Below are 16192 nucleotides of genomic sequence, written 5' to 3'. Positions count from 1 at the left end.
CAGCTACACAGACCCTCATTTGGATGTGGATCAGCTCTGTCCCCACCAGCTACCCCACGCCTACCAGGTGAGTTACACAGCAGCTGCTTGCAGTAGATAGAAAAGCAGCCACAAGGCAGCCCTGCAATGGAATTGGTATTTGGGAGGACAAATTTGGAAAACAGCTGGAGAAGCTCCAGGGCTAAATGGGCAGGGAAACCCCATTCTCCTTCCAGCTGAGGTGTTGTGACAAGACAGTCCCGCTCCGCAGAGCTGGCAGGCAAACAGCCCATGTCTGGGGGGAAAAAAGAGCAAATATAAAAGGAGCTGTTGTGTCCTGTCTCACTCAGAGAGCTGTACCTAACATCATTATCCACTTCATAATCCCATGGGCACATCAAGTGAGGGGAATGGGCTGGGGGACAGAGGAACTGGAAGATTTTCCCATGCTGTTTGTTGAGGGATGGTTTTTTAGAGAGGCTGAGCTAAAAGGATGAACGGGACATTGCTGAAAGGAAAATAAAAAGTCAAAATAAAACTGCTTGGAAACTGCAGAAATAGCACCAATTTCAGTTACATTTTTTATTGCCTCAGGCAAAAGGGTTGGTTGAATCTAGGGATTTATGGGCCTGTTTCTTCATATGAAATAGTTATCTCTGCTGGTCTGGACTATAACTGTGTGGAAAGGACATGTCTGTTTGGGAATAAATCTTTTTGTATGTGTCCTAACAATTGATCTTATATGAAAGGGAATCCTTCAGACTGGGAATATGAAAATCCCCTGTGTAACATGGATGCTGTCATATGGCATTCACATCTACATTTTTGTTCCATGAGGGAGTCTCTCTGCCAGTGTGCTGTTGGCACTTGTGAAGATGGAAGACATTAGTTTCTGCGCAGCCAAAGCTTTAACTCTGTAGTTGACAAAGATGCTCAGTGAAGTTATTTCAGCTATTCACAGGCACACAAACACAGATGCAGATATGCAGATCTTATATGGCATGAGGTTTTTACCTAAACACTGGCCTTCTAGCAGCCAGTAGCCTTCAGTGCAGGAACAAGTATATCCTCCTTCAGTGTTTATGCAGATCTGGGTGGGGTTACACTGGTGAGAATCTGAAGCACACTCATCAATATCTGCAACAGAGAAATAAAGCAATAATGTGTTAGAAATGAGAACAAGAGGCTGTTTGAACTATACAGGGACTCTTAGTGCAACGCATACACAGGGTCTATGTGAGGAGCCAAAGTGTGGCAGAGCAGGGAGAATGACTATAACCTGAATTAAAATTCATAAAAACAAATGTCTGAGGGCTGTGAGAACTGAGTGTGCTCATCAAGTCTCTCCCTTCTGCAGATGACCCAGTGTGTCACAGAGTGCATCGGGAAAGGCACTCGGGAAAGGATGCTTTTCATTACTTCCACATTTTCTTTGTCACTGACCTGGGATTTCCATGTTACAGGACAGTGTTCAGCCCTAGGGAATGGCTGCTGAAAGGGCTATGCAATCCTTATGCACAGTAAGAGATGAGCAGGAGGCTCAAGAGATGCACAAATACTGTCACGAGATTCAGACATATACAAAATATTACTTCCTACCCCCACCAACACAGAATATCTCACTGCAATTTTTCTGACATAAGGTTAAGAAAATATCAACCTTCACCTGCCAAAAAAAAAAAAAGTAGACTTCCCTGGAATCAATTTCCTGAAAATAAAACTCTTTTTATTTTTATTTTTATTTAACCGACCTTATTGTTTTTAATGTCTTTGTTTTTTTATTACAACCCCTTAGGGTGCTTTTGTTGTGGGCTTTCCTTTTTTTTTTTTTTTTTTTTTGCAAAGGAGGTGAATAACATTCCTACATTTATATAAACCAGGACACTGGAACCTAACTGATTAAAAATGCCTTCCAGAGTCATAAGTTCAATTTGAATCCCTCCTTGCTCAGTCTCTTCCCTGATGTTTCTGGCATTGGGCTTGCCTCTAGATGTCAGAAATGGAAATATCAGAAGATAAATTGTGTCATTTTTTTCAGCCAACTCAGATTTCTATGTTTTATTTATTGATACCTAAACTATTTTTTATTCCAGCATACTGTACATTGGCCTTTGCTGAAGTACTATGTCATCTGAGCAATGCTACTCCCTTGATCCCTCCCTGACTCTTATTAACCCAGACTTTGTAGGGTAATGATTAAAAGTATCTCCCAAATGCACTGGGCTGGAGCAGGTGGCAGAGGGCAGGAATTATGTCTCAGTAAGCTGGAAAATGCTAGCAGTCGTGAATTAACAGATCCAGTCTAGCACAGCAGCATATCTAACATGTTCTGTTACATAAATAAACATGTACATATTATATATATGGGGAGAGTCTAGAGTTCTTATCTTGCCAACATCTGTATCAGTAATTTATGGCAAGTCAAACCTGGTAAGAAAACAAGAGTGGCACAATTACAGGTAATTAACTCTGTCGGAAATATGTTCCCACATATTCATTGGCTGGAGAAAAGGCTGGCAAAATGGTGGGGGAAGTAGGAAAGTGTAAGATAAGAAGTCTAGACTATAAAGACACATTGATACGTTGTTCAGGTCATCTATTGCTTCTGAGACTGGGCTAAAAATTCCAGCCCCCCCCCCCCCCTCCCCCCCGCTTCATACAGCATATCACACATAATTGGTACTATGTGAACACATATTATCTAACCATAAATTTCATAAGAATGACGTTAATGTTTTCTAAATGAAAAAAAATCCTATTTGTCATGTTTGCTTATTGTTTGAAGAGCAAAACCTTGGGATCTAGCCAACTGTTCTGTTTCTTGCTTACCCTGAACTTAAAAAAAAAAAAAAGAAAGAGATTTTCATTTTTCATGCCCACTGCTTCCTGTATTATTAACAGGTGAGGCCCAATGGAGACAAAAAGGTGGTGACGGTCTTACCACCAGGTATGGCAGCAATGCTGTTTGAACACCATAAATCCTCCACTTGGCTGTGGTGCAGAGAAAACAATGGGTGGCCCCTCTTTTCTTTACTATTTACCAAGCCAATTTCTCCCTTCGTGGAAATACTCTAAAGCCATCTAGACATGTTCATGGGCAAATGGCTATAGGTGGCTATGCTTGAGTAAGGGTGTCAGGCCAGGTAACCTCCTGAGGCCTCTTCCAACCTCAACCATCCCGTGACTCTGATTTGATTGCTTACTCCCAGTCTTCACCTTTCACAGTGGTAGTGGAGACTTTCATTTGAACACAACTATTTACAATGAAGGCTACTCATGGATTTTCTGCTCCCCAAGAAAACCTAATCAGCCTGACATCCTCTATGCAGAACACCTTGACTCCCCTCATTATACACTGAATAATACCTCACTGACTTCATTAATGAAGTTTTATGCAACAGGTATAAACAGCATTGCTGGTAGCATCAGATATGTTTTTACCTGGGCCTGAGTGCATATGTCTAATTCTATATTACATCTCCATCTTTCTCTAAGATTGCTCTTTACCATGATGCACAATTAAATTCTAACAGGCCCAGCCAATACAATCAGGTCAATAATTCTTGGCAAGCAGCCCTCTCATTTCAAACACAGAGTATAATCCCAGCTTGTCTGCCAGGAGTTATTTACATTACATGGGCTCATTAAGTGAAAGCCAATGTCTGCACATGGAGAAAAATGTTTGTGCAACAATTTGCTGACCATTAGGTATCCTCTTGAAGAATATCAGAGCTGGGAGACAGAGGGTGCCCATTTACACAGTGTTAATAAAGCTGTGGTTAATAAAGTCAAAATTAGGTATTTGATGGGAGAAAAAATAAATTGTATTGACTGGGTAGAAAACCAGCCACAAAACTTTGAGACACTGCCTACATTTGATTCACTAGACTTAAGTGCCAGTGTAGAAACTATATCAAAACATTCCCAGGGCATTTTTTTGTAGAGTGGAAACTTGCAAATGGAAACAACCTGACAGCTAGTTAATAATGTGCAAATCATTCCTTACTTTGATTGCACAGCTTATTATTTCTGTTCCATTCAAACACAGATCCTAGATGTGTTCATGCTCTGGAAATACCACTTCAAAGCCCATTCTGACCATCTCTGCCATCGTCATGGGTGATATACAACAGTATAAACAGAGTAAAACTGTGATTATAAATGCACATGACACTAAGTTGTCAGTAGGCTCAAAGCAGATTAGACAAATTCATAGAATAAAAAATTATAAGGACTACATAATACAGTTGGTTACTGTATTCAGTTGTATATGGGCACCTGATGTTAAGAAGTCCCTGAGATACGGTTATCTGGAACCTGGAATAATGCCTCTCACCCAGAATAATTTGTGTTGCAGACTTCACCATTGACAGAAATCCCACAATGACTTATCTGAGTCCCAGAGTTAGGTATAACTCTCTGGAGAGAAGAAGAGTTACTAAAGTGAAGTAAGCACTCAAGAAACCCTAGAACCTCACTGTCCCCCATTCAAGATGTTAAGAGATGGTAATATTTGATGATTTCAGCATCAGTACTGTGAAAGCATCAGATGGTGCCAGCCATCACAGATATAGAAGGATGGTTTTCATAATATTGAACCTACTTTTAGTGCCTTTCATCTCCAAGATCCTTAGAAAACATTACCTGCATCCTAAGAGACAGTTCATAGTTAGTCCATTTTTATTGGAAGCCTTCCAATCCTAGAACAAATTAAACTGTACTACAAAACCCTGCAATGTCCCACTTAATGATACTTATCAGCTCCCCTGGATTCTAACTGGGAAATTCAAGGCTAAGGAATTAAGGGCCTAGCCTGTGACCACTTAACAAGACAGAAACCAGAACAGGCCACAGGCGTTTCTGACTTCCAGTACTTTGTGTAGCCCAGCACAACCTGCCCCATTGTAAGAATTTCTCAGAAATTTCATGCAGCCTCTACATTGGCTGGTGAGAGCCAAAGTAGATTAATAATCATTCTGGAAGCATTACATGTATTTTCTACCAGGAGACTGCAGGGGCACTAAAGGCCCTTTCAGCTAAACTCCTTTCTCCCATGCTTCTCCCAGCCCTACTGCCCTGCCCTAATGATGCGTTGATTAAAAATTCAGTAGCTTCCAGTAGCTACTGAAACAGAGACAACTACTGCCACTGTCAGAGGCAAATTGAGCAAATTATCTAGCTACTACACGTTTTCTTACCCTTACAGACAAGAATGAGACAGTTCCTGGAAGTTACTTATGAAAACAAGAGGATGCTAAACATAGTCACAATACCTAATTGGTTTGGATAAATCCAAATTTGCCCCAGTGAATAGTGACCCTGGGTGTCTTGAAGGTCCCTGACTTTGAGAGAGCAGCTGTTCAGCACTTGAAACCACATTAGGGAACCAAGGCAGGGCAGGGTGGATCCCTGTGCAGAACTTCCCTTGCCTAGGAATGCTTGGCCAACTCTGGTTGATTATGCTGCGTGCTATCAAATTAGCAGTCATCTATAATCTCTTATTCTCTCATATGACCTTCTAGTTGTTGTGTTGATATTACTGATCCCACAGCTAGTTACAAGGGCAGAAGTCCAGACTGAAAATAAAATTTGACCTGAAGTGGGAACAATATACGTTGTTACCTCCCAATTGACTACTGAGAACAGCCACAAAGTCCCTCCACACCACTGCTCTCTGCCTCTACAAGATACCACCTAGAATGAACACCAAGCACCATGGCTCAGAGCCACAAGATCTGAAGACCTTTGGTTTACTGACTGAATGGGAGAGCAAGTAGGAGGGATCTCCACATACATTTGTCAGAAAGCCCTTGCCGCGAGATCCTGAGCGCAAACACTCCCTAATTAACCACATCCCTCTCCCTTAGCTCAGGGTGTCTGTCTGAACAATTTATGCCTGCGGTGGTTTGGTTTAGCAACCCTGGGGTGTGATGTTCTGTTTATTTGACATTTTGACAGAGGTGAGGTGGCTGGGGCATTGGGGTTTCCTTTGGGGATTAGAAGGGTGGAGAGAGTGGTTTCTTACATTTCTGGCTGACTGGCTGTCTTTTGTGGGATATGATGTGCTGATGCTTTGTTTTTATTGGTACAGATTGTATTGTTAATGGATGGCAAGACGCCTAGTGACTGGATAGATATCATTTGCAATGTCAAAATAAATAAATGAACTAATTGTGTTTAGCATGCAAATTTCTAGCTTTGCAGTTCATCATCTGTAAAAGCTAGCAGTAATCTTCACAGATTCTTTAGAATTTAGTGGCATCATAGAACAATGAATGACATATTTAAGTCACTGTCTGTAAATAAATAAACAATTTAAATACCATGCATACATAAAATCAAGGCATCACATAGAAAGAAAGCCTAGTTATCAAACTGCAGGACACTACCACATCTCACCAGGGAGGCTAACATGCAGTGCTCTTTTATGCTCTTTTTCTTTGTGCCCCATGGCCACAAAGAATGCAGGACTGAGTCTACTCTCATTCATATCAATACTAATACAAGAAATCACAGTGTAAGAAATAAAACAAAACACCAACCCATTGAATTACAACCAGGCATATTCAATGCTGTTCATATGAAAGAGGCTAAAACCAGACCAGAAAATTCAAGAGAGAATCATATACATGGAATCATAACGTGAGTGGCTACAAAATAATGAAGATCTGGTTTTGGTCCACCGCTTTCCACATTTGGGATAAAATGCATAGGATTGCAAATTGGTGGAGTCAAGAACTAAAAAGGGAACAGAACTCATACAAAAGATGATTTGCTGGTATGTGGGTGCATTTGAAAGTTCATTTCAAGGCAGACAAATGCAAGGTCATATATCAACAGTAAAAATTGTTGGTCGTGAAATTAACCCCAGGGTCATGAATGATAATCATTTGAAAATGAACTTTTCCTGACACAGCATTGCTAAAAGGGCAAACATAAACATGAGAACACTGAGTAGATACAGGAAATTGTTCTTACCACTGTATATTGCATTATTAAAATAATTACAGAAATACATCTCTGGTGTCAGCACTTCAAATAGCAATATTGCAAAAAGATCAGGAAATCTCAGAAGAGTACTTCCAAGTCATGAAAGCTTGTCTCATAGCAAGATAGCGCTCCATTTATTAATTTATTTAAGAAAAGTTTCATGATATTTTGACAGTGATCTCTAAACATCTGCATGGAAACAAAATGTGTAGCTGGAGACAATTGCTAAATCTAGCAAAAGACAATGTAGTGAAAAGTTTGGACGTTTAGTAGAAAATTTCAAAATAAAAAGAAGGCACAAACTTTAGCAGTACTACTGATTTGGAAAACATAGCATAGCACATGGTAAATATTCCATTACTGCAGGGCTTTATACCTGAATGACATTTCTTCTCCAAAATGTGCTGTAGCAATAGTCATGCACTTGAAACACCAGTTGCTGGGGAAGGTTGCATGGCCACAATTACTCTAAATGATGATAGGAATTTGTGAAGTTCTTCCAAGTATTTTCTCCTTTGCAGATTTAAATGTACCCATGTACAACTTTTCATTAAAAAAAAAAAAAGTAATTTGATTAATACATTGAATTTTGCATGAGAGATATAAATTTGATGTTTGTAGCAACTGCAGAAAAAAATATTGATATCATTCTTATGCTGGAAGTTGTCAGACCACAGATGTTGGGCATGCTGACCACCTTTCTTTCAGGACACACAGAATGATTATGTTGTCGTGAAGCATGAAACACAACAAAGAGAAAGAATGCAAGCTATTACCATGAGTAGCTGAATCAAAGAGGACTAAACTGCAGTTTTGAGGAACTGGACATGCAGGAACTAGGATATTTTTTGGCAAGCTGAGTGGGTTCAAGAAGTGGAAAGACAGCAGAAAAGAGAAGGTTCTTAGGACATGCGGCTCTCTGGAAGATGAGGTTCAAAAACTGCAAGCAAAGGCACCGTTTGCCTTTCTTATACTCAGAAAAACAAGACCGTGCATAAAAAGGACTTTATGCATTAAAAAATACAGCAGAAAACAAAGTCCTAATGATGTATTTCTAACTGAAAGAATGTCCTAGAAATTAGCTAGTCAGTTCAGTTGCAATATCAGAGTTCAGGAAAAGACTTTCTTGACAAAAAGCTACTTCTAAAAGAAAAAAAAAAAGTTAAATATGTTGATGAATTTCATTTTGACCTTTGCATGTCTTTACCTACTACCTGACAGAGAATATGCATGTGGAAAGCTTGCAGTTTACTGCAGAAGCTCCATCCCAAGACAATTTGCACCTGCCACTACGGCGACAAGGGAGACCATTGCCTGTGTTGAAATTGGTGGTATCAGTGACTACACCTTACCTCTTCACGAGTGAGGTCCATGCTGAGGGTCCTGAGACTGTTCCACTCCCTTGGTGACAGTTCCTTTCCCTGCTGCCCAGCAAGGTGCTAACGCCCCGAGCAGGGAGCCCTCAGAGGTGGACGTGGACTTCCCATCTCTGAGCTAGAACCACATTCTTGGAGACTTTGGTGATTAGAACAGAAACTTTGCTTGGACACTGTATTCAAGAGGCAAGCCAATGTGGACAGAAGATTTCCAAGACGATATGCTTTTGGCAATGTGCTCTGCTTCACAGATGGACTGTTACATTTTGTTCTATTTGGAACATATTTAGCATGCATGACTTCCTTTCTTAAGTAATGAATTCTGATAATCATGCCACAGATTTCTGTGGGTCACAGTAGTAGCTGTGGCTGTGTTTCATTCTTGTGACCAACCATTGACAAAAGCGGACATGTTTTTGCCATCACTGTTATTTGAGAGCCACTAGCACCACAGGTTTCACTGCAGTAAGGCTGAAGATTAATCCAACAATTGTAAGAGCACTGGTCTTGCAGAGTAAAAGGAGTTTGTGATGGAGCTTTTCTTCCTCCTTCCAATAGGAAGGGCTGTTCTGGGGGCCATGCTTCTTTATTTTATTCAGTCTGTTTCACTCCTGCTGTTGTACCAGCACAACCCCAGAGCTCACACCACCCTAGAGATACACATTTCTTGCAGAGAGGCTCAAGGCCATGAGCTCATTCCAGAATCTGTCTGCTCAAACACTGGAGCTCACTCAGTCATTTATAACCCTCAGGGCTCCATTTTAAAATAATACGAAGATTGGATGTCTATTTTTTGTAGAAATAATTACAGGCCAGGACTAAACATCCGAGCTCGGTAACATAGGTATCAGTTCCAAAAGTCGTTGGAACAGAGCACTTTCCCCAAACTTCTCCCCCACTCCTTATTTGGACACCAAGAAATAATTTCCTCAGTAGTAGATTTTTACTCTGTGAAATCACATGTTTTTTCAAGTTTCTTTTCTTCTTCTTTTTTTTTTTTTTTTTCTTGAGATAATTATATTTGATAAGAAAAGGGGAGAAATAACAATGCCACATTCCTAAAGTGCGTACTGAAGCCAAACTCTAACTGCTGCTGTGTGGGGTCAGTGTTTTTTTCCAAGGATGACTGACCCTGTGGAGCTTGGACACAATCCCAAATCAACTCCCCAAACACCTGTTTAATTGCATAGTTCAGTGTCTGAGGACTGGCCATTGATGGCTGAACTAATTTCCTACGTGCATCCCACATGCATTATGTTATTGGTTGATCAGTAAACAAGGATTAAATTATTATTATTACTCTTTTCAAATAGATGGTCAGCCTGGAAGGGGATATTAATGTGAGCTATGAATCTGTACTGCTGCTCATTCTGCCTGGTCTGAAAATTGCTCAACATGTATCACAGGTTCTAGATCTCCTGCCAGCTATCAGAGTGTTTCCTTTGCTAACACACTTTCAGCATTACTCAAAGATGATAAACAGCAGCTTAACTGTAAAAGGACTTTGCTCTCTGAGCACAGTTCTAGTTCTGCTTTTGTGACTGAGATTTATGGGGCAGTGATGCATATAAGTGTATAGCACGGGGACAGAAGGGTGGCAGCCTCTTCCTCTTGTGCTCACAACAGCACTGTGCATGGTTCATCGGCTCAGCACCAGCTTGCATGATCACAGCTCCTCACCTCCAGCAACTCCCAGGGCTCCCTGTTGGTATAAGATCACGTCTGGTTGCATGGACTGTTCCCAGTATTCCCTGAGTGCCTCCACACAAATACATGGTCTACATGTTAATTTTGGCATCAGAAATGAGACAAACAAGTACTTGCAATTAAGAGCTTTGCTTAAACGTGGGAAGACCATGCATTTATTCTGTGTACTTATGATTTTTTTTGATTGAATCATAGAATCATTTAGGTTGGAAAAGACCTCTGAGATCACCAAGTCCAACCATATTGACCATTGGTTGCACAGAACATGTTACATGGGAATCTCAGTTATTTCCCTCTACACTGAAGCTATTCCAAGTAGCTGTGGTGCAGCAGAACAAGAATGACCTGAGTATCCTGAGGAGCAGGGTAAGGAATTGCCAGCATTCCAACGCTTACACCGAACCTGCTGATTTAGGAGGTACCAAGCAGCTGCTGCTCACGTCACTGGTTTCATCTTCATTGGGAGCAAATAGTTTTCAGCTGAATAAATGGAACATTACTGGTGTATTAATCCATTCCTCAAAGTGACCTGTTTCATACGATCATATGCTACACTGAGATCTGCTGGTATAGTGGTAAGAGGAGCCAATGAGCATGCTCTGAGAACACTCCCAGCTGCTGGGAGGTTACGTAAGTGACACTTTCTATTGCAATGGAAAAGAAAAAGGTGTGCAGTCAGAGCCAGCAAATGCACAGGCAACTGAGACTTTAACACATACTTCTAGCAAAAAGTCCTTCTTGTGCTGCATTGCTTGAAATAGTCTCATACAAAAACCTCTAGAGAAGGCTAACAAAATTTCATAGCAGTCGAACCATTAACACTGAAAAGGGGAATTTTTCTATGGATGATTGTGTGTTTTCTCTGCAGTTCCATGAGATAATTTTTAAGGATCCTGTAAGAAGGATTATACTAAAACTATAGGAGTTTCAAACAGTATTTCTAAAGCCTTTAAACATCTCTGTGAAATCCTATTGGCTTCTCCTCCAATGAATTATTTCAAAGACTTTTCTGTAAGGGAACAAAACATGAGAGAACTAGAGGAAGAGAACTGCTATTCCTGCTTTCGCTCCCCAGGGAGCTTTGAGAAATCACTAGCACAAACAGTCCAGCCAGCTGGTTTAGCCAATTGGTGGTCAGTTTACATTTCCTCTAATAAGTGAACTTCTTGACCGTACATTTTAACTGAGTCATTAAGAGCTCCTTTTCCAAGTGTTTTGGCAGACTGAATAGGTCTGAGACTGTGAGTAGACCACAATAACCAGTAAAGAGGAGAACAGCCTTATTTTTAATACAGCAGAAGAAATCAATCCAAATGGATTCAGAAATTAAAGCCACAATGAAAATAAAGGGATGCAAATATCCACCTGCAAGGTATAATGAAAACTTTTATTGGAAGAGTTGTTTCTTCCATTAAAATGCAGACTTTTCTGACATATCACATGTCAAAAGCTTTATCCACTGCTCAAATGTGGTGCATACATCCGTGGAAGTGAAGGATTGTAGACCCGAGAATGCAAGGGATCTCCTTTATGGGGAACAGGAATAGCGGTACGAGATTCATCACTAGCTGATCTGTCACAAAACTTCAGCAATCATCACCAGCGTCTCCTCCAGGAATGGACTGGATTCAAAGCTCTTTGGCCCAGGGATATAAGGAGGCTCCTGCTGGAGGTGGCATGGTCTCATGCCACTTGAACTACGTTAGTCAAAAGCACACACAATGCAGACTGCAGTGTTTTGTCTTTCCCCAGGAATCAAAGACCTTGTCCCCTGTGCCCTGAACCTAGCTGATAAAACCAGGGGAAATAACCCAGCCACACACCTGGTGCTCGCAGCACGTGCCTCCAGAGCAGTTTTGCCTTTGCTTTAGAGGCTCTGTAGAGCTGCCCAGCTACACCTGCCCCAAATCACATCACTTGTCTGCCCAAACTCAGCCCCGAGCTCTGCAGGCAGGGTTAGAAACTGTGCACTCCATGTGAGGGAGAGCTTCCCATCCCAGCCCATAGCAGCGGCCCTTGCCAGCTGCTCCGAGAGCTGGGGCGATAGACTGCAAAGGGAGTGTTATGCTTGGCACTGAGGGAGCGGAGGAGCTTATCAGAGGAGAAGACTGTTTTTCACATTTCATCTGAGTCTCAAATCTGTCCATGTGTCAGCACGCTTTATAACAATCTCAAAAGCACCGCAAAGCCAAGGTAATTCTTGTATAAATGTTAGGGTCTTTGGGGCTCTTTCGTACACAAAGACTGGGTAGTGGACAAAAGCCAGCAGAGCAGAAAAATCCTTGAGAATTATCCTGTGCAAGTACTGGCTTCCAGGCTCAGACAGCTGTGTCCTCATTACTGTTAATAGCAAAGAGCTATGCATGTTGGGCAATATTCCCCTTTGAGTGTATACATAGCAAGCCATCTATTTATTTATTTCTGCGGCAGTGATCATTGGAAAATGCCTATAATCCCTGCTCAAATAACTGGTTTTAACTCAGATTTGGCATCGACTGTTTTATAATGATTGAGCCACATTTGCTTGGAATTCTTCCTTGCAATGTTCCAAAAATTGCTGCGGGCCAACTGGGTTGCAAACCTTCCTGGATAAGGGAAAACTGTGTGGATAGGGGAGGTTTGGTTTGTTCGAATCAGTGTGTGATGTGGATGTCTACTGGCAAGTCTCCTGCTCTCTTTACACTCAGTTCGTGGCTCACTGGAAAAAGAGGTGTTTCATCTCAAAGGGCTTTTTTCCTTCCTCTTTCTCGCTCTGTTTTAAAACCTTTAAAGCCAGTTACCTTTAAAGCATAAATAAACACAGAAGCTTTCAACGTTTGTGAAATCCTGAGGTAAGAGCTCAAAGCAGATCTGCCCAGCTTTTAGAGGTAGAGAAAGTTGTGTTTTTTATAATCCCAAAAACTTCAAGTTGTGAGCAGGAACACAACAAGTTCTGGGAGATTGTAAAACTCCCAGGCAGGCCAAGATGTAGGGCTGAAACTGCAGCAAATGAAACATCTAGTAAAAATTACTTCACACTTGCATGAACCCTGTCCCTGACCTGTCGATCATTAAATAAATCAAGATAAGGGCAGATCTTCTTGCCCAGAGAAGCTGTAAATGCCCTATCCCTGGAGGTGTTCAAGGCAAGGCTGGATGGAGCTTTGGGCAACCTGGTCTGGTGGGAGGTATCCCTGTCCATGGCAGTGAGTTGAAACTGCATCATCTTTAAGGTCCCTTTTAACTCCAACCATTCTGTGATTCTATATGACTTTTCCTCTACTGATTCTGCCACAAACCAGTTGTGTTGATCTGGATGATGACTCGATTTGCACTCGGTGAAGCCAAGGATTCACTCCACTGAGAAGCTGACATTCCTTTCTGATCATTGCTTGTATTTCACTATGCCAGCTTCCACCCAAAGATCTCTCAGGACTTTAAAATCAATGCTAAAGCTCAAAGCCTGTGCTAAATTGATGTTACAACCCAAAGTCTATTGGAGTCTAAGGCAGAGATAAATTAAAGGCTAAATCCAATATCAGACACAGTGGCCTGCACTTCAGGCACTTCATTCACACAGCCGTTGCACAAGGTATGGCAGGGGCAGCCTAAGGAAGTCATCTGGTCCCAGGCTCCTCTTAAAGAAGGAGCAACTCAGTCGGGTTGCTCGGGGCCTTCTCCATCTGAGTTTTCAATTTCTTCAAGGGTACAACCTTTAGCCACAAGCTTTATGAGCCTCTGTTCCAGTGTTTGACCACCTTCACAGTGAAAATATTTCCCTTTATATCTAAAAAGGATTTATTGTGTTGCAGCTTGTCCCTGTGCACCTCTGACATGGATCGGGCTTCATCTTCTCCCAGACTCACACGAGATGGCTGAAGGTAGCAAGCAGTAAGAGGCTCTAGCCAGCTAAGAGAAAACACTAAGCCTACAGACACAACTCCTTGGTACCCTGAGCTATCTCATGGCTTCAGACAAGCATCTTCATTTAACCGGGACAGCACCACATTCTTTTACCACAATAAAATCTTTATCTGTAAAAATCCAAATTCTACTGCAGACTGAGATCAAAGTTCATTTTCTGCAAGCCTTTGTTTCCAGTAAATTCAAGAGAACAACTTCTGATTTAATCTGTCCTAACATAAACATATATCTTAATGTAAACATTAACTTTGATGTTAGAAAGCTTGTACACAGCTCAGTTGTAAACCTTGTTATCAGCATGCTTCACATTGGCAGTATTTTGTGCATCTCTGTTTAAATTACCAGAAACTATTAAGGTGGAAGGACCATTTCATTGGGTGTCATACAGCTACAGCTCGAATAGGTACTGACCTACTCACACACACAGATCTGAATGATTTTTTCCCCCCAGAGCCTCGAGGTATGTCTCTTTGCAACAGAATTCAGAAATTGCCAGTGAGCGCTGAGGGCTGGCCATGTGGCTGGCCGTATTACCAATGGCATGGGAAGACCCCACAACTCTCACAGGCCCTACAGAACTCAGAAAGATGTATGCTCACACTGAACTTTCTCAAGCCAAAATGGTTCAATTCCAAGTGACCCGGCCTGAAAACAAAACATGTTCAGTTCATATATTTAAAAACAAACAAAAAAACAGTAAATAAACAAAAAAGATGATGTTCCCAACCAGATGGAACATGTCTGTGGCTATTCCTGAAGCAAACTCCTCCTCCTACTCTTCAGAAGGCACATCCCAGCGAGTTTTCCATCATGAGGACCTGCACTAGTGAAAAGCTAAATCCTATATAATTTTCTCTTATCATTACTTGCTGTTATTAGCCCCTTACTAGCACAAGAACTCTGGTCATACTTAGTCATACAAGAGAGCAGACACTTTAAAAGGCACAATCTCCAGCCCAGACCACGGTTAGCAAATCCTCAGCATGACTTGAGTTTCTCCATTTGTGGTTTTCTTATCTCCAACTGAATACCGCAGACAAGGTTAATTCAGCATTCCAGGGTCCTCTCAGGCCAGAGGGAATGAACTACTGATGGATCGTGCATTTCTACAGTGGTTTAATGTCTCAAGCTTCTAGCAGGGAGCTTGAGACTTTAGCAGAGCAGTGTGTGGTGGTATTTTGTATCTTGTGATGACAATTCCCTCATCAGCTTCAGAATGCACATGACTGGCTGGGGCATTAATGGATGCAAAGCACATTATCAGCTGCTAATTACATTTACTGGTGGTGTATGACACTTCAGTGCCACAGCTCTTTGGACTCAAATCTACATGCAGGTTTTGAAAACTGCCCAGGGAATATGTTGATAAATTTTTCACTTTTTCCAGTTAAAATTTCAGGTTGGCAGAAAAGGCCCTCAGGGTTCTGGCAGGCACCAGATCAAATGGGAGCCAGCAAAGTGCCCTTGCTGCAAAGGCTAACAGTACTCGGGGCTGCATCAGGCAAAGAACTGCCAGGGAACTGAGGGAGGGGAGCCTTCCACTCTGCTCAGCACTGGTGAGGCCACAGCTGGAGTGCTGGGACCAGTTCCGGGCTCCCCAGAACCTGGACATACTGCAGAGAGTCCAGGGAAGGACCACAAAGGTGGTGAAGGGACTGGAGCATCTCTCCTATAAGGAAAGACTGAGAGAGCTGGGACTGTCCAGCCTGGAGAAGGCTCTGGGGTGACCTCAGCAGTGCATACAAGCATGAAGTGTAACCCTGTACAAGCCTATTATTGTTCTCTTATGCCACTTTTCATCTACAACTAGTTAAGCCTCTTGAAAATGCTCAAGAGCCAAACTGTAACGTTGCAAGCAAAACAAAATAAACAAGAAAAACAAACCCACACTTATTTCACTGAGAATTTTGCCCTAAAATGCTGCTTACTAGCTGAATAACGTAAAACAGATTTGCAAAACCACACCTTCAAACAGGACTGCTTTAACAGGGAAGAACACCTCCTTCCTAAAGCTGGCACACTGCTGTCTTTTGGGAAGGCTGCATGAAACCCACACCGACAGCTGTCAATGTGGGCTGCTCCATCACAGAGTCAGCCCTGCTTTTGATTAAAATAATTCCAGTCTGCTTCTGGATTAAGGCTCAGATGCAATGCTTTGTGATTCGCTGGCAACCAATGTTCGGCAACATATTGCTGAATTCTGCCTCTGAAACGAATGAGAGATCCAAGGACTATGC

The 16192-nt window shown here is 41.8% G+C and overlaps 1 protein-coding gene across 5 annotated transcripts in view; it reads right to left on the bottom strand.

The window, feature by feature from the left end:
- The window catches only part of FBLN5 (fibulin 5), a 57527-nt gene that overhangs the window by 16351 nt on the left and 24984 nt on the right, over positions 1–16192 (bottom strand). For all 5 annotated transcript variants that reach the window (XM_068682939.1, XM_068682938.1, XM_068682940.1 and 2 more), the window contains one exon: positions 994–1116. In XM_068682939.1, the coding sequence (XP_068539040.1) occupies positions 994–1116 (123 nt within the window). The remainder of the gene's footprint in view (positions 1–993; positions 1117–16192) is intronic.

The sequence above is a fragment of the Anas acuta genome, chromosome 5 (assembly GCF_963932015.1).
Source record: "Anas acuta chromosome 5, bAnaAcu1.1, whole genome shotgun sequence".
Lineage (NCBI taxonomy): Eukaryota > Metazoa > Chordata > Aves > Anseriformes > Anatidae > Anas > Anas acuta.
The sequence above is the reverse complement of the archived record's forward strand: the minus strand, read 5'-3'. Positions and strand labels throughout refer to the sequence as shown.